The sequence below is a fragment of the Panthera onca genome, chromosome B3 (genome assembly GCF_046562875.1).
Source record: "Panthera onca isolate mPanOnc1 chromosome B3, mPanOnc1 haplotype 2, whole genome shotgun sequence".
Classification (NCBI taxonomy): domain Eukaryota; kingdom Metazoa; phylum Chordata; class Mammalia; order Carnivora; family Felidae; genus Panthera; species Panthera onca.
In genome coordinates, this window is record NC_138344.1 from 65,897,945 (window position 1) to 65,917,503 (window position 19,559).

At 38.9% G+C, this 19,559-nt stretch overlaps 1 protein-coding gene across 6 annotated transcripts in view; it reads right to left on the minus strand.

Moving 5' to 3' along the window:
* Nucleotides 1-19,559, minus strand: part of CDIN1 (CDAN1 interacting nuclease 1) — a 279,639-nt gene that overhangs the window by 167,066 nt on the left and 93,014 nt on the right. For all 6 annotated transcript variants that reach the window (XM_060619003.3, XM_060619004.3, XM_060618999.3 and 3 more), the window contains 3 exons: nt 19,382-19,461; nt 18,978-19,027; nt 12,812-12,879 (listed from right to left, as the gene is read on the minus strand). In XM_060619003.3, coding sequence (XP_060474986.1) covers nt 12,812-12,879; nt 18,978-19,027; nt 19,382-19,461 — 198 coding nt within the window. The remainder of the gene's footprint in view (nt 1-12,811; nt 12,880-18,977; nt 19,028-19,381; nt 19,462-19,559) is intronic.

Genomic DNA, 19,559 nt, shown 5'->3' on the forward strand with positions numbered 1-19,559 from the left:
TACTCAAAATAATGAAATATACTTACTGATTAAAAGAAAAGGCTTTCACCACTATGAATATCACTAATGCTATCAGCCAATATTGGCAATTTACAGTGAGGCACAAGCACAGTGGCCTTTACAATTATAAAGCAAATGTTTTCATTAGAGCAATTAAGAAAGTTTAGTTTCAATTAGTAAAACTATCCCTACACACAAGAACACAGAAAGGGACAAGGACAATAAGATCACTACAGAGAATTAATTGCCCTGCTTAATTCCTTTGGTATGCTATTGTTTCTGGCATTTAACAGAGTTTTACAACTAACAATATGTAATTCTGAAAAGCAAACGGGCTTTGAGATTTTTTTTGTAAGTCTGTTCGATTTCTTGATCCTCTGTAAATATCAATGATCCATTCAGAAGGAAGGGAGGCAGGAAAACAGGGGGCCTGAGAAAGTTGGAAAAAACTAGCAAGGTGCTTGGTTTAAAAAAAAAAAAAAAACTTCCAGTATTTTCTAAATGCTGTCCTTGACTTCTAATGGCATTACAATGTGATTTCTGAAATGAAGAGTTCTCCATTAGATTTTGGAGTGACCTGGTCATTCAATTCCAGACATGGCTTTCTGTCTTCACCCAACCTCAACTAATGGCCCAACCAAGTAACAAGGAAGGCTGTGTGGTCTCTTAACACCTACTGGGCTGTTGACATTGTCATGCATCCCATTCGCCTTCCTGCATCACCTTTGATTAAAATTAATGGCCCATTCCCAGTGTTGGGTAGCTTATTTCCAATCCATTTGTCAGCCCAAGACAGTGGTTTCATGGCCAATGTTCAGAAACTCTGTTTTAGAACACTCTTGTGTACATCTTGAAAGGTCAGCATTTTAAACGTAAATAACCTTTTAATGACAAGACATATTTAAACTAGATATTTAAGTTAAATTTTGTTAAAAGCCAATGTCCTTTATCCAGACTTTGAAGGATTAATGCCAGAATTCACAACAATCTCCCCTCCTTGAAATATAAAAAATCTTAACTACTGAGATAAGAAAATACAAATTTAAGTAATTTTACTTTAAAAACAAGAGAATTTGGAAGACTGGACTGCAGATGAACCAGACTGGGAAAAATTTTTATCCTCTCGATACACTGGCCACAACAAGAATATTCACTGGAAAAGACATTTATTAAAAGCAACTCAAGTGCCTTGAGGTGATGTTATTATAGCTGATGAACAGTTTTCAAAGCTGGGTTGACATTAAAAAACAGAGATTAATATTTCATTAAAACTATCCTAGCTTGATCAACCTTTGCAGATGTTAAAATCTGTTTCAGAAAGAAAAATGATTATGTTTCTGACAGCAGCTCAAAACAAAATTTCAAAGGTCACCAACCAATCCAAATGCACATATTAAAACCCCTTTGGAGGTACATGTTGCACTCCTGTTCACTGCACCAAAATTACCAACACAATACTTACAATTGAAACGCTGTCACTTAATGTGAAAGTACACACACACACACACACACACACACACACACACACCCCTAAACCATGGGCAGAAAACATCAGGTGAGGCTAGAGAATCTTCCCATTTTTCAGTGGAGAACTTTCAAGTGTAACCATGAACTTTCTCACTCCATTCTCCCCCTCTCCGCCACCCCCCCCCCCGCCCCAGCCTTCTCAGTAGGAAGTTGATCGGATAGTAACTGTACCCAAAGGATAGCTTCTAGAAGTCTGTGTCACCACTAGTGATATCATATATATATATATTGAGAGTAAAGAGGTTATTCCACATGTCTGAAATACCATGTTATTTATTGGGTCTCTACCCCATTCTTTTATTTACTAAAGTCTCACTGCCTTACCATTCCTGTTTCAACCTTCACATTGTTTCTTTCATCCTAGATTTCCCAAAAAAGGAAGAGAGAATTGTTGCAGGATTTTTCACCTCAATACATGAGATTCGCTGTCTCGCTGCTTAGAATGAAGAGGTGGACACAAAATGAGCAGCAGGAAAAAGTTTATTAGAGTATAAGATTAGAAAGTAAGAATAGAAGGAAAGCTCTCTTTACAGAGAGGGGCCATTTGAAAATGAATGTCTGCTACTTTAGGCAAGGGTCATTGTTGTACAAGGTTCTAGTCAGCACCCCTTCCCTTCCCCCTCCTTCCTTCTCAGGTTCTACCCTAACTGGCTGAATAACTCTAGGTGCTAGGTTGTCCATTCCTGATTGGCTTGACTCCATTGTGTGAGGAGTCAAACTGGTCATACTGTCCCTTGTGTAACGTAAGTTTTATGGATACTTTTTTTAGTTAGGTATTTTGATTGTCAAATTCCTGAGGAGATCCTGAGGGGGAGTAGATGGTGTCTATTACATTCTTAAGAGGAACTTTACGCCCGAGGGGGTTTGCTGTTTTCAAATGCTCCCAGCATTGTTCCAAAATATGTGTTTTCCCCCACCCAGGGACCTCAGGTATTAACCTTTCCCTCTCTGCCTATTTTAACTTTGCCCATAGAATGATGTGGGCAAAGTTCAGAGGAAATGACAGCACAAGAATAGGGAGTAGCATTATGAGCAGGTGGCCTTCTTCACCTGGTTTAGGCCCCAGGAAAAGTTTCTATCATGGATCATCCTATGGGGAGATTTTTAAGGTCAGCCCCATCCATCTGGCCTGATTTCCTGGTCTTTATGCTCATTTCCTGGCCCCCCAGCCTAAAAAGATTCCTTACCACTAGATTACCCAAACCATTGGGTATGGATTTACATTCTGACTATCTTGTCATGGTTCCAACTCCATGATCTAGAGATTATGCTCAATCATCAGCCCACATTGCTTCCCTTCTGCTTCACTCTTTCTTCCTTCCCTTGTCTTATGGTGCTTACTCCCTATTTTCCATAGACCGGGCATGAAGCCTCTAGTCTGAGAACGGGAAATGTTTCCTTTTCATTTTTTAAAACCTATTCATTGCCTCACTCTTACCACCAACATATGCTTTGTATTTAATGTTCAAAAAGCTAAACTGAATAAAATACAAGTACATTTTAAAGAATATCCATGCCTTCTACAAAGCCTAACTAGACTGACTTAATAATTTTCTCTCCTGATTTAACTTTCCATTAATCAACAAGACACAGAGACAAAAAAAAAAAAAAAAAAAAAAAAAAAATGTGGCCCAAAGTTCAAGGTTTTATTTGATACCTCTTACTGCTATCTTTCATCCTTGGTCCCAACTGTTTGCTCTGAGGTTCATCTTGATCATCAAAGAAGGAACTGCCTCCCTTTCCTTAACACTCATGGGAAGTTTTTCTACTTTTGTCTTTGATCTACAGTATTTTAAATAACATTGGAATTATCCATTCCTTAAAATATGGGTAGAATTCCTCACAGAAAACAATCTGGGCCTGGTGCTACTCTGGTGGGCAGCCCTTTGGTTACTTTTCCCATTTCTTTGATAGCTATCAATCTGTTTAGATTTTTATCTCTTTTACAGTCAGTTTTGCAATCTATATTTTCCTTGAGAATTATACATTTCATCGAGGTTCTTATAGCTCTTTGTACATAATGGAGCCAAATGGCTACTTAAGATTCTTTGAACTTCCCAAATGGAAAACTGACTGTTTAAGTAACCTCATACTTTGAGTGGGAAAAAAAAAAAAAAAAAAAAAAAAAGAATAAAATTAACTAGAAAGGGCAAAAAAGAGGAATAACAATGTTTTAAAAACAGCACTTTCAGTACAGCTTCCCAAAATGTTGGAGATCAATATGAAATCAACCTCCAATCCTGTGTACCTATCTTATGCAGTGAATATAGGAAATTGGAAGTAAGGCTCATATTTAAGGTACATGTTAAAAATACCCAATATATTTCATAACTACTGAGTTGCTTAATGTCACAGTTCAAGCATTCACTATCAAAATTAACAGAATATTCTTGCTTAAAGCAGCCTTCTTAGCCTCAAGATCCACAAAATGCAGGATTTTTTAGATAATGTGTGTGACTCACAAACCACAGTATTTCTGAGCCTGAAAAGTCTTAGAGATTACTAGTCCAGTATTCCAATTTGTACATGATATAAATGGCCCAGAGGAGTTAAATGACTCACCAAGACCTAGGCCTCTTGGATAGCTAAAGACACAGGTAAAAACCTGCTTCAACCACATTCTAGTTGGTCCTAACAGACCATATACCTCTTTTAATTAAATTTGATCATGTGTGACACTTATGAAGTAGGGGAAAAATTCTTATTTTCCTGCTGGAAGATCTTAAAGCACGGAAGAAGTGATGGCCATTGTCTGATAGTATTTAGGTTACATGTGCCTGAAAAGGAAATGAACTACATAATCTCTCGATTTCTAGCATTTCGGTGGTCCTCTCTCCAATTGAAATTTTAAAAAAATCAATGAAACTGCATCCACAGATAAAACTGAGGTTAAATTTTTAAAAGCATCTCAGGTCTTCATTTATTTTTAGGTTGTCAGGCCTGCCTTTGCAGGGTATTTAAAACAGGAATTTACACATACTTAAAGAACACTGTGAAAGTTTAATTTCTCTGGCCTTTTAATTACCCTCTCCTCTAAATGCCCCAAAATATCCAAAGCAATTAAGTACTAATTACACAATTTCTTTTTCTAAAATAAAGGGCTGATTTTGAGTCAGAGAACAAAACACATCTGAAACTAGTTAACATATACTTAAGAATCATAAAAGGGCATGAGGAGTACCAAGGAAAAGTAAGAGGTTTTCTTTTGTTTGTTTTATTAAAAGACTTTAAAATGTTAAGAAATACAGTTATTCCCAGGAAAATTATGCAAAATTCCAGTTCACAACGCCTGAAAATGAAAAGTAACATTCTGACCAGGCCTTTTATCTATGAATTTGTCAAAAGGCTTCTAAAATGCTAGGCTAAAATACATTCTTTGATAAAAAGAATTTTAACACCTATTAAATTTCTACTAAATTGAAGAAGGGCAAAAGATATATTGTAGTTTTCGTATGTGTTGATGGAATCTTTTCTATTCTCGCATTTTGTTTTCTTGTGTTCCCCCCCCCCCACCAAACTCTCATTCAATACTTGGAGCTATGGGCCCCCCGCCCCATCCCATATTTTTATGTTCTCAAAGAGTTTCACAGTTTTCTACCCAGTTTAAGAAGTCAGCAAGGTTTCAGTAATAGATGTTACTATGATATGCAAACTATGTGCACAGAGACACAGAACAGATATGCATTTCATGGGGAGACCCACAGCACAGATAAATGAAATCTTTAGAGAACCCAAAATTTCATTACAGCCATTAGTTTCAACCTCTTCCCCCAAAGCCTCTTATCAAAGCTACTACTAAGGAATACAACTGACTGCTCTGACCTCGTCCTTTGCTTATGTCTTCAGGGGACAATACTAGTGAAAATTGAAATGCCCTAAAGATAGGAGACAAATGGGAGGTCACAAAGCTGGGACAGTGCAAAGTGGAGCTGAGCAGGCTGGTCCCTGCCGACTGGTGGCTGTGGAGACAGACAATATGAATATGAACAACAAAAGTAGAAGTCTTCTATATTTTACACCACATTCTAAATTCTTTTGGTGTAATGCCACAAAAGAAGGGACGAATCAGAATGGCAGAGTAAAAAGAATACAGGGCAAGTGGTTGGAAAGGCACAGGCTATGGCCTGGGGCCAGTTTCCTCCAAACAGAACAGGGGGCATTCGATGGGCACTACAACACTTTCCAACTCCAAAATTCCAAGGAATGGATGATTAGCCTTTGCCCCAGCTCTGCTAGCTGTAGTCATTGATGTTAGAGCCTTCTGCAGGGCCAGTTCCATCTGTCCCAGAACCAATATCGGTGAAGAAAGGAACAGTAGCAGTTCTGAGTCACAAAATGGATCTTCTACACACACACACACACACACACACACACACACACACACACACACGAAGCCAATCTTACTACAGCAGGATCAGATTTGACTCTCAATGCCTTTGGTTTATGGAGACTAACGCTCCAACCTGTAGTTAATTTTCTGTGGAGATGTTTTGAGTTTTCGTCCTGCATCCCATCCTGTTTGGGACTTCCATCCTACTTACAATGTGATTCTGGTGACCGGTACTGTGACCCCCAACTATCAGCCTCAGGGGTGGACACCTGACCCAGACTAGCTGATTAGAGTCCTTCCTCAGATTCATTATGGGACAAAAGAGAATCAACAACTTTTCTCCGAGTCTAAGGAATAAACAAACTAGTGACTGCCAGGGATCATCTTTGTTGCCTGAGAATGAAGCCAACACTTAAAAAAGCAGAACATAATAGGGGGAAAAGAGAGGCTGATGACATTATTTTCTGTGTTCTGGATTCTACACACGCCAGAAACAAACTTCTCTCTTTTGGATTTTCCAAGTATACTGCTGAACCAATAAGTTCTCCTTGTGTGTGTGTATATATAATTTTTCGATTACACTTTCGTCACAACCAAAAGAGTTCCAATATCTCTTCAGTGGCCAGGGTAGCAGACAAGCAGCAGACGTGAGTTATCTAACCAGGGCCACGGCAAGGGAAGGGCCCAGAGCAGAAAGACTACTATATAGCAGGTGCACAGAGTAACCTGTTGTCAAAGCTCCAGGGAGCATGTGGTGTTCTAGCAGCATATATGTATGTCCACGGTTCTCTTCCCTTGGTCCCAGGGAGAAGCACACACAAGCATATTTAATAAGGGGAATAAGATGATCCTGAATCCCAACAATTTCCTCAGGAAGGAAGAACAGGACCCAATTCCCCATATCCCATCTCCAGTATCCTATTCTTGTTATTCTGAAAATTGTATCTTACTTTGTAACCTTTGGAGAGCTAGGAATTTAAATAGTTGATACCTTTTTTCTTTTTTTTTTTAGAGAGAGAGAGAGCATGCGTGTGTGCATGCATGGGGGAGGGGAGGAGGGAGAGGGAGTGAGAGGACCTTAAGCAGGCTCCATGCCTGGAGCCCAACGAGGGGCTCGATCGTGAGGCCATAACCTGAGCCGAAATCAAGAGTTGGACACTTGACTGCCTGAACCACCCAGACACTCCTAAATAGTTGATACCTTATGAAATACCAACCAGGTCAGTTCTCTTTAGCCTAGATAATCATGTGTTTTATTCCTAGTCCCTTATTCTCTACTGCTAACATCTGCACATAAACACAACCTTAGTACTCTAAATCTCATCTGTTCCTGCTGCCGGTTCTTCACCTGAAGTCACAATCCCCCGTTTGTCACATCATAATCACTTCCCCAGCAGAGCATTACTGTTTCAGGTGGGGAATAAAGCAGCAGGAGCAGATGAACTCTTAGAAACAAAGATCCTAATTTTTTTACAGCAAAGGACATCCCTCACTAAGCCTACCTGGCTTTACAGATTATACCCTCCTGGAATCCCACAGAGTAATACACGAATGCTAGAAAAGCACCCACGTAAAATCTGCTGGTTTGTCATAAGGCAAGCCCAAACATGGGAGGGCGAGGTGGGGATAAAGCAAATGCCTCTCAGGTGTCAGTCAAAATAATTGTTAGCTTCCACTACCAGGGCGACATTCACTGGAAAGAATAAAATATCTCCAGAGCTATCCTTATTAAGCCAAACGTAATAAGAATTTGCACCAGTCAGTGGCTGCGGAAGCCACTAATGAAAGTCCCTCTGACCTAGAGACATGCCAGCCCACGGGGGATGAACAGTTTGTCTCCAGTCTTTGGTATAAGCTCTTTCATAGCCCCCTGACAGTGCAAACAGTCTTATTGTCTTCTCACTATTTTTCTTTCCTCCCCTGCCTCTTGTCCCACTATTTTCCTTTCCTCCCCTGCCTTTACCCATGAGAAGGAGGCGGGGGGGCATGGGGGAGGGGGAAGCAATAATAACAAAACATGGCCTTATTCATCATTTGAGAGATAAAAGTCAAAACATCTCTATCAGCAGTTAAAATAGGTTTTCTATTTTGTTGATATCCGAAATGGAACAAACCCTTAGCAGAGGGGATATGGATGATCACAGTGCTTGCTGGGTCAACCCAGAGTTTAAGAAGGGCTCCCTGTGAAGCCTTTCCAGGAGAGGGGAGTTCCAAGGGCAGAGCAGCATGGAGACCCTAGGCTTGCCTCGTCCCTGAAACGCAACTAGATCAGCAAACCCATTTTGCATGCCTAGGAAACTGATCTGGGGATTAACACAACAATCTGCATAACTTGAGCCACACAACTCAGCAGCAGGTATGTGGTGTGGGGAGGTGAGCTGGGGGAGAGAAAAGCCAAGGAAGGTGGGGCGCCGTTTTTTATGGAGGGAGGACAGAGAAAGGGAAAGGGGGAGAGTGCGGTACATTGGGATCGTGCAAGAAAAGCACTCCCCAAAAGCAGCTGGAGAGAAGGAGAAAGAGCGAAGGAGGGCACTTTGTGCCTCCCAGCCTAGGAGTGGGCAGCAGGTTCTTTGTGATCTTCTCAGACTTTAAATGCTGACCTATAAATGTTAGTTCTATATTAACTCTCCTTGGAAAGAACTGCCATGAACTTACCTGAAACTTAAACTTATCTAAAATTTTCCTGGCAGGCTCCATGTTTGATTCAACCTCTATTCCTGTGTTCCTAATGGTGCCTGCCCAAAGTAAGCACTTAAAAGACATCTGTGTGCCGAACCACCAAAAGCAAAGAGTGGTTAGTGTAGTGGTAAGGCAGCCAAGCTAATGAACTCAACTAGCCATCCTGGAAGCACATGGTGACAGGAAGGCAACGGTGAACACGAGCAGGTGAGTAAGTAAAATTCTATCACCACTTCAGGAAAAGTAGCTTATGAGCCAGCAGCATTTTCTTCATATGTAAAGGGTAGCTCTTGAGTTTTAGTATAATCTGTACCTTTCTTTCAAATGTTTGATAGAAGTAGCATGACAACAGCCTTGAATGCATTTATTTTCATTATCAGTATAATCAAGTGAATACCTACAAAGATGCCCAAGAGATGGAACTATGTTCTCATTGAGTTGGAAGTGGTATTGTGTGACATCACTGTGAGCACCCGAGGATACAGAAACGCTTATCATCATCTTCGCGCTAACTTGCGTAGAGATCACGCTCAACAAAAATTAGTTGAAAAAGGGGCGCCTGGGTGGCTCAACCGGTTAAGCATCTGACTCTTAATTTTGGCTCAGGTCACAATCTCATGGTTCGTGAGTTCGAGCCCCATGTCGGGTTCTGCGCTGATGGTGCAGAGCCTGCTTGAGATTCTCTCTCTCCCTCTCTCCCTGTCTCTCCTCAAAAGAGGAGAGTGTCCCGCACTCTCTCTCAAAAAACTAAACTTTAAAATACATTAATTAAAAAATTAGTTGAAAAGAATGCATGAATAATAAAAGAATTATAAGAACTCTGAAGAATTGCTAGAAATTATCTGTATTCATTTGCTTATAGCCTATCTCCCTATTAGACCATAACTTCACGAAAGGAGGGACTTCACCTGATTTAATGTCTAGTTCCTAAGATAGTACCTGACTCAGTAACTTGTTTTTGGAATAAATGAATAAATGTATGAATAAAACAGATTTCTTAGTTTGAAAAAGTAAACATTTATTCAACTTTGATTTCTCTGAATACAATGTACCTATCCGTAGAAGTGCAAATGGATAATCTATAAAATCGGATAAATCCATGAGTATACACAAATCTTCAATGAAAAGGACTCTTCTTTTTTTCTTTCCAATAGTGCTGGGTTAAATCCTGTGCCACAGCAACTGCTCAGTATGTGATTATGGATCAAGGAAAGTAAAAAAATTATTAGGGTTCAGAGAAAGGGTATTTATTTATTTATTTATTTATTTAATGTTTATTTATTTTTGAAAGAGAGAGTGAAAGAGTGCAAGTGGGGGAAGGGCAGAGAGAAAGGGAGACACAGAATCCAAAAAAGGCTCCAGGCTCTGAGCTGTCAGCACTGAGCCCGTGAGATCATGATCGGAGCCAAAGTCAGATGCTTAACCAACTGAGCCACCCAGGCGCTCCCAAGGTTATTTATTTTTAAAAAGGTCAGATATAATATATATTTTATAAAATTACATATAGAGCACAATGGGTGGAAAATTTTAAATGGGATAAAAAGTTTCGGGGAAGTCATAATTCTTAAGGAGGGTTAACATGTAAAATAAAGAATCCTTGTCTTTTCAGAGTACTGGTCAGATTAGAAACCAACAGAATGAGAAAGACAGAAAGAGAGGGAGAGACCTTACTTTGGCTTATAGAAGATTCAAAGTATAACAAACATGTTTGTAATGTCTCTGCAACAAAATTCAAGATGTATATACATATAAACAAGAAAACATCAGATTAGAGGCTTATTTATATGCCAATATTTTTCTCCAGTTCACTTAAAATGATGATCTATGGGGGCACCTGGGTGACTTAGTTAAGCATCCGGACTCTGGATTTCGGCTCAGGTCATGATCTCATAGTTCGTGAGTTGGAGCCCCATGTCAGGCTCTGCACTGATACTGTAGAGCCTGCTTGGGAATCAATCTCTCTCTCTCTCTCTCTCTCTCTCTCTCTCTCTCTCTCTCTCTCCTCCTCCTCCTCCCCTGCTTGCTCTCTCTCTCTCTCTCCAAAAAAATTACATTAAAAAAAATAAAATGATCTAAGTTTACCTGGCAAAGTACTTTATATCTAATTAATCACTGTGAGGGGGTATTTACAAGGTAAAAGAACAGCCCATAACAATCTTTCACACAAGGCTTTGAATTCTCATGTTTTAACCTGTAAATAAACATGTAATAATTCAGCATTAAAATGCTTAAAGTGCATAGATAAAATTAACTTCTTTGTATGCTGATAAGGAGATGCTTAAAAACATTACATGGAGTCAGCTAAACATTCCATAACCCATTTATTTTAAAGATCAGTTAAGTATCACCTTTGGGTATGCTTCAGTAAAATAATTATCTCTAGATCCTATAGCACAGAGAACTAGATGGGACACATCAATATTAAGTCCCCATTCTGAACTTGTATGCAAGTGCTAATGACTCTTTGGCCATGTTTCTGCATGCATGGTCTTTGTTAGCCAAGGTCAAACCAGTCTAACACAGTTCCCAGAACCAAGGGACTCAAAGGACCTGGAACTCAGTTAAGCCTTGGCTCTTCCTCCCTGTTGGGGTCTTCTAGTTCTCAGGAAGGAAACAGAGAAAAGCTAGGCTAAGCAAAGAAATGATGCTGAGGGCCTGACTACCCATAAGCAGATGGTGCTAAGAGTAATACCAAGCAGTCCTGAAAATCTGGTGGCTTCAAAACAGTAAAACAGATTTGGCCATGCTATATTGGCCACTATCTGAGTGATCAATGTGATCAGATACTTCATAACACTATCAGAACTCCATAGTTCTAAGACGTATGTCATGATGATGCATCATGGGTCATCCATTCCAACGGGTTCTGAGCCATTATATAGTCTATGTCTGATTAGATTTTTTCTGTAAGATGGTTTCTTCATTGTTTGTAGTTATCTTCAACAGACAGAACTAGGAAATATGGGTGCTATACACACACACACACACACACACACACACACACACACACACACATCTGTATGCATATTTAATTTTTTAACCTAAGCCATGAGTTTATGCTTTTACTTCCAATATTTTTTATTAGATTTTAAAAGGTGATTTCTATCTAATTTACCCTTTCACTAGGCTGAACATTTCAGCTGTCCTTACATGAAAAACCTTGCTCCTTTTACATATTGAAATTTAATTCATTAATTTGAGGCCATTGTCCTAATTTATCAACTTTCCTTAGCCCCTATTAAAGAATATTTATGAGATCTCCTATCTTAAAATTATCAACAACCTTATAACACATTCAACTCCATTGTCCAGTTCATTAATAAAAATATTGAATACTAAGACTTAAAACAGACTTTTTGCCGGCTTGTCTTCAACATCCCTCCCCAGCTTGACATAAGACTATTTAATGGACTTTACTTGGTCAAATCTTTGTCCATTCTGGGACAAAGATCGTGTAATCCAATATTCTGTGATTTTTTTTTTTCCTAAAAAAACACCCCACACTATGAAGACTTAAATATCTACATACAAACAGATGTGTAAAATGCACACTTGGGTCTGTATAGAACCTTTACAAATTACCACATTTACAATGGAGAAGAGGAATTAATTCACTGTAGAGTGCTTTATGGTTTCTGTGATCAGTTATCACATGTATACCCTTCAAGGCTTATTTTTAGTGCTTCACATGTTGAAAAAAATAACAATCTGTAGAAGGATCCTACATTGGCACATGAAAAGACACACGGCCATGTATACATGTTATATTTTTAAAAATCACACTACATGTATGGTGATTACACTAAATCTATCATATAAAAATAATAAAACCTTAATATCTGGCTTTCAAGGAAAACTATCCGATTCCACACATGAGACAAACATACCCAACATGAATTTTTCCAGCTACTCTTTTTAACATATAAAGCATCTTAGAGACAATATTTCTTGTGTTTCTTTTGCTCATCAGGCCTAGATTATGGCTAATACCTCATGACACCAAAAGTAATACTGCAACAGATATTAAAGCACTTTTTCAGCCACTTATTCTATAAAATATTAATTGCAAGCCTGTGCATGTGCTGTATAGACAGGGATTAGGTAACCGAGTTCCTGCTCAGTTCTAAATCAATGAAAGATAACGTGCACAGCATCAATCATCATCGTTCTCTCTTCCTTTAGCACATAGTAAGTGCAAGTGGAAGATTTTTAAAAATATATATTTAAGCACTCATGGAGATAATACAGGCTAGAGAGAATGTAAGTAATACTTACCTAGGAAAGACAGGCTTTTCTCCAGAAGCAAGTCTCTCAGCAGGACTTCATGCTCATGACCAATGGCACTGGACAGGTTAGTTAAGGACAGTAACACAGGTGGAAGTAGATCATTAAAAAGAAAATGCTGATACCAGGTCTCTACTTTCAGATGAAATGGAAAGTGGAGGTAATCATAGCAACGATTTCCACACTTAGCCCACATCTCTAAGGAAAGAGATTTCTATACATGCACCCTCATTTAAATGGTTCCATGGAATTTTCCTCTTTCTGTAACATTTACATGCCTTTTGACACATAAAGATTTGTAAATGGATGTGTACTTCGTCTTCTTTGAAAGGAGGGGGAGTCATTTTAAACATCCTTTGTACTATGTTAAAAATCCCTCAATTCAGGTTAGTACATTTATTGAGCACTTACTAAGTGCGGCAAAGTATCCCAAATTTCTAGCTCCTGTTTCACTTTCAGCCTGCTGCTGGTGAGCTTCTGCGAGGTAGGAAGCAGAACAGCCAATCTATTGAGAATTGTAGGTACTCTGGAAGGAGGTCATCCAGCAAAGGACTGCGGGTTGGGGTGCTGGTACAGAAGCTGTTTCAAGTCTTTCTATAGTGTGTTCCAGTGTACTCATATTATCATCTAACACAGAAACAGATACACACAGGCACATATAAATTCTCTGAGGGATTACTATGAGGTCGGCACTGTGTTAAGTGCCATATGTATGTTGTTTCATGCTCAGTTATTATCATCCTTATTTCACAGATGAGGACACCAAGGCTTAGAAAAGAATCCGCACAAGTCCACACGGTTAATGTGTGGCAAAGCGGAGGACCTGAATGAGATCTCTACGAAGTCTTTGTTTGTGGCCTCCATACAACTTCTTGAAAAGTATTAAAATTAACTATGTGAAAATAATGGATACTAGCCAACAGTTCTTAAATACCATATACTAAGCCTTGGTGCTAAACACTGGGGTTATCATCGTTTTTGTGGGCGAAGTCCTCAATAACTTTGGTTATTTTATTGTTATAGTGTCACAGACTCACTACATTCAGCTACTCATATATGCACATGCCATTTGTTTCCTTACCGTCTTAGTCGTTGACAACTCCATGCTGTTCAAACCAAAATGTAGGTGTCCTAGACTCCTACCTGTCTCTCACATTCCTCTCAGTTCGTCAGTAGCTCTTGTTGGTGCCAACTTACAACTAAATATGATACTTGCCAAATTTTTACGACTTCCTCTGCTGCCATCCCAGCCTAGCATTTCTTTAAAAAAATTTTTAAATGTTTATTTATTCATTTTGAGAGAGCGAGCACGCATGTGTGAGTGGGGGAGGGGCAGAGAGAGAGGGAGAGAGAGAATCCCCAGCAGGTTCTGTACCACCAGCACAGAGCCTGACATGGGGCTCGAACCCACAAGCCGTGAGATCATGAACCAAACCAAAAATCAAGAGTGGGATGTTTAACTGACTGAGCCACCCAGGTGCCCCTCTTTTAAAACAAAAAAATTTAATTAAAAAAAAATTAATTCTAGTAGAGTTAACATACAGTGTTATGTCAGTTTCTGGTGTACAATATAGTGACTGAACACTGCCATACAATACCCAGTGCTCATCATGACAAGTGCACTCCTTAATCCCCATCACCTAGTTCACTCATCCCCCCACTACCTCCCCTCTGGTAACCATCAGTTTGTTCTCAAAGTTAAGAGTCTGTTTCCTGGTTTCTCTCTCTCTCTCTTTCTCTGTTTTCTTTTTTTTCCTTGGCTCCTTTTCCTTTGTTTTGTTTCTTAAATGCTACGTATGAGTGAAGTCATAAGGTATTTGTCTTTCTCTGGCTGGCTTATTTCACTTAGCATTATGCTCTCTAGATCCATCCACGTCCTTGCAAATGGCAAGATTTCATTCTTTTTATGGCGGAACAATATTCCGTTTTGTGTGTGTGTGTTTGTGTGTGTGTGTGTGTGTGTGTGTGTACGCGTACGACACACACACACTGAATCTTCCGTATCCCTTCACCTGTTGACCGACACTTGGGCTGCTTCCGTATCTTGGCTGTTGTAAACAATGCTGCTATAAACATGGGGTGCAGGGATCATTTGAATTAGTGTTTTTGTATTTTGGGGGTAAATACCCAGTAGTGCGATCGATGGATCATAGGGTAGTTCTATTTTTAATTTTTTGAGGCACCTCTATACTGTCTTCCACAGTGGCTGCACCAGTGTGTGTTCCCACCAGCGGTGCACAAGGATTCCTTTTTCTCTATGTCCTCGCCAACACTTGTTATTTCTTGTCTTTTTGATACAGCCATTCTGGCAGGTGTGAGGTGGTGGCTCACTGTAGTTTTAATTTGCGTTTCCACTTGGGGTATCATCTAATTTAACTTTCACCACCACCACATGAGTAGGTACTACTCTTAGTCACATTTTTATAAATATGGAAAGCAAAGTTCAAGAAGGCTGAGGAACTTGCTGAAGGTCCCATGGCTGGTAAATAATTAAATCAGGAATAGGACTTAGGGGTACCTGGCTGGCTCGGTTGGTAGAACAAGCGACTCTTGACGTCAGGGTTGTGAGTTCGAGCCCCACGTTGGGTGTGGAGATTACTTAAAAGTAAAATCTTTAAAAAAGGGAATGGAAGTTGGAATTCTGCTATATTTTCCAAAAGGATGCGCTTGCACAAAGTCTGAAAAGGAGTGTAATCCTATTCTGGTACTTTGACTCTATCAAGTGCATTTGGCAGTAATTATCTAATTCTCCATTGGGTAAGTCAATATGGTCACACCGCTCCTCAGCTTACCCCATCATGCACTGCAAGAGTCCAATTTAAATGAAATAAAATTTATGCATTATTTGTTAAAAAAAAAAAAATTCCTAGAGAATCATCTGCCCTTTATCAACACATACAGGTTAATACCATTTAAATCATAATTCAAGAGATGAGGCCACTCATGTCCACCATCAAAATGTGCCCCAACTCATAACTGCATTTTTCCTTCTGTTGTCCCCTCTCCCCACTATGCACGTGGCTGTGCTTATTTAATTTCTAACTGGAAAAAAAAAAAATAAAGGAACAAATTTTCAAATCATAAACTTTCACACATTTGCAGAGTCCACTGAAGACATCTGCTGAAGATCTCTCAATGGTTTCTCATTAGTAGGGGCATCCCGCATTTTAGAACTAAATTATTTACTTCTAATCCACATAAATGCGCTCTCACTTTTATTGTTGTAAATTATTCACATCTCAAATGTTGAATCATGAAACGGAGGTTACTGATGGTACAGAAATGAAACCCACAGCATTTTAAGCTTCCTGCATCAACCTCTTTCCTTGGTGCTCAGTTTAAGTCTTTGGGTAATAGCTGGGTCCTGGAGTCACACTTTGGAAAGGTGAACTGGCTGGTTTCTCACACCTTTTGTGTCCGTGAATACATCTGTGGCAGGAAAGGTGTGGATGGACATGGCTGTGCAGGAAAAAATGTAGAAGACACCAAAAGAAAAAAAAGAAAGCACAATGACAATGTATGTACTCTTTGCTACCGTGCTTTTCGTGATGTCTTATTTGTAAATGACCAATTTACTTTATTCTACTTACACAAATGTCTACATGTAACATTTACATAATGGAGTAAAAAGATTTTGCACCTATTCTATTTACTAAATGTGTACTTTCTTTCTCACAAAATGATGTAATTTACCGACAGTAAGCAATGTAAGCATTACTAAATTATCAGAACAACATACAAATAGCATTTTCGCTCACACGGAAAACTACTAATTTTTATTCAGTGTGAAATAAAGTAATTCCTGTGGATCCATCTAGGAAACATCTATGCAAGCATATTTACATTACACGAAACTGCTACTACCTCGGTGCAAAAATAAAATCAGTTCTCTATAAATTTCCCAGCTTGTTTTATTTTGTGTGGTGAAAGCAATCACCGATTTGAAATTTTGCAAAGACATGCTTCTTGATTATGCTTTTCTTGATATAAACATATAAAAAACACAAAGTCTAGAAAACAAAGCTTATAAAAACAGTAATTTTACTGGCAATAGGCATAATGGAACTGCAAAATTATAATCTAGTCAGTGAATGCAATTTATAGACATACATCATTATCTTTATCAATTGAAACCATGTACTACATTAAATTCTATTGGCAATAACACAGCCAAAAAAGGAAAAGTGAATGATGGCAAAAATGTAAAGAAAATACTCTGAACAGAATTTATAATGCTCTATAAGCAGAAAACACTTAGACTTTGTCTATAATAATACCTATTATTGATGTATGGCAGTGACCATGGGGCAAAACTTGTAAATAACCTCACAAGCCATTTTCTTAGCCAGCAATACAGCAATCTAGTTTCCCGTAAGCATCTCAACTATTACAGAAAAATAGCCTCCTGGCATTTACAAAGCAGTTGACTTCATACTTAGTCCATGCATGTATAATTAGATAGTTATATTTAAAATCAATATGCAATCCTTCAAAAGACATTATGCTTTTAAAACCTTAACTTTAAATTGATTTTTAACTATTTTATGTGCTTTAAAATTAACATGTAATTCCGCCCCAGATACTCTGAGATGGTGTTAGTTGTTATACAAATGTGCTAAACTTTATCACTGTAGCAACATGAGGTTGGCACTCCTACAATTTCTAATGCTATCATTAATTTTATACTGAAAATAGAAGTATAGTTTCACTTTGGTCTAATAAAAAGGCAAGCTTATGACAGGGCTGTGATTTTATTAATTTAAACTACATTGGTGGGGGGGGGGACACACTTGAAGAATAAATATATAAAGGACTATCATTTAGGTAGTGAATATTCTTACAAGAGGGCTCTGTTCAAAGATTGTTTTTCAAAGGGTAACTTTATAAAGAAAATGAGTTTCTTTACAAAAATTTTACGGAGTCTAAGACTTTGTGAAACAAGATGGGATATTAACACACACACACACACACACAGGACTTTCAACACAAAGCTTCCTGACTAGTCACACTGAGTCTCAAAGAGTCAGAGTGCTACCCATACTCACAAAACCTATACTAGGAAGGCCTTTTACAGTATTAAGAAATGTGAGACACATGGACTCAGGTGGAATAGGATTTTCATTTAAAAAATTACTAGTTGTTTACTCTTTATTTTTTTTTTTAAATTTTTTTCAACGTTTTTTATTTATTTTTGGGACAGAGAGAGACAGAGCATGAATGGGGGAGGGGCAGAGAGAGAGGGAGACACAGAATCGGAAACAGGCTCCAGGCTCCGAGCCATCAGCCCAGAGCCTGACGCGGGGCTCGAACTCACGGACCGTGAGATCGTGACCTGGCTGAAGTCGGACGCTTAACCGACTGCGCCACCCAGGCGCCCCGTGTTGTTTACTCTTTAAATAGCATTTTTCCACCAAGGGGTATCAAAATTCTCAGCACTGCCACAGTAATGCTAAAGGTATTGGTGGATAACGTCCTACTTCATGAAGTAGTGAATGTTTGCTCAAATCCCGTTTCAAGAAGAAAGTATTAACTCTTTAGTAATCTCATGTCTCTAATGAAGAGTGACTGGACACCTGTTTTTATAGCCTTAAATTCAGTCCAGGGGGAAAAATTAGCTTGGTTTCTCTCAAACTGTTTATTAGGGATCCAAATGGCAGCTTGGGCTGTAATCAGCATTTAAGCAACAAGAATCTACTGCCCTTTCAAAAGCGATGGCCTCCGTGGCATTTTAATCACTTCCTCCTTTAACTCCAGGCTCCACATTTATTCTAGGGAACTCAACTGAATTTGGCTCATTTTGTATGGAATTTCGTTCTCTCTTTTTTCAGTGTTCACTGGATTGGTGAGAGACATTCCCAGACAGTAGGCCACGTGCTTCATGATTCTGTCCCTTTAAACTCCCTGAAAACGAAGCAGTTTGAGATAACGCGTGAATGTACAACTGCTGAACTGACAGCCTCCCGTGGCCCATCTGATTTTCCTTAAGCTGTAGAAAAGGATGGTTTGCAGTGACCCTCCAGTTGATTGAATGTAAAGTAGAAGGGTATGAAATGTGTTTTGTGAAGCAGAACTTTATGTCAGGTTAAAGCTAGACACATCTCCTCCACTGAGTCTGAGCTCGTCAATTGTGCACCTAAAATTTTATGGGAAAGGATACTGTTTGATGCAGTCTACCAGTGGTCCATAACAGCAGTCGTTCACGATGCACTGTGGATAAAACACAGAAGGGGGTCTGGGGTGACTATGAAAAGGGTTACCCTTAACTAGTATCCTAAAAGCAGTCATTATTTTCCTTGAAAAAATAAAATAAAATAAAAAACCCAGCTATCAAAAGGCTGTTAAGATTTAATCACAGAAAACAAAAATCGCATGCTTTTTATTCACTATAAAAGCAAGCTATTAAAAAGTGAAATGCTCTTCTCGCAAATATTGCATTGCCATTTATGGTGCACCCTGACCTCAGTGATAGTTTATGATGACAGTAATTAAATGAGGTTTAAAATCCTTTACTCCGCTAGGCAGATAGCACTGCCACTGAAAATAGACAGCTGTGATTAATACCTGATAGACCTGATTTGCTAGAACTCCATCTGGAATCTGAGAAGGGTCCCGTAGCATACTATTTATAACAGACTTGGAGGCTGTAGGAGAAAAGAGATGAACTGTTAACAGTCAACATACTTCTAATGCAGCATGAGGACTGACATGTACCTATATACACACAAACTATGCAAATGAA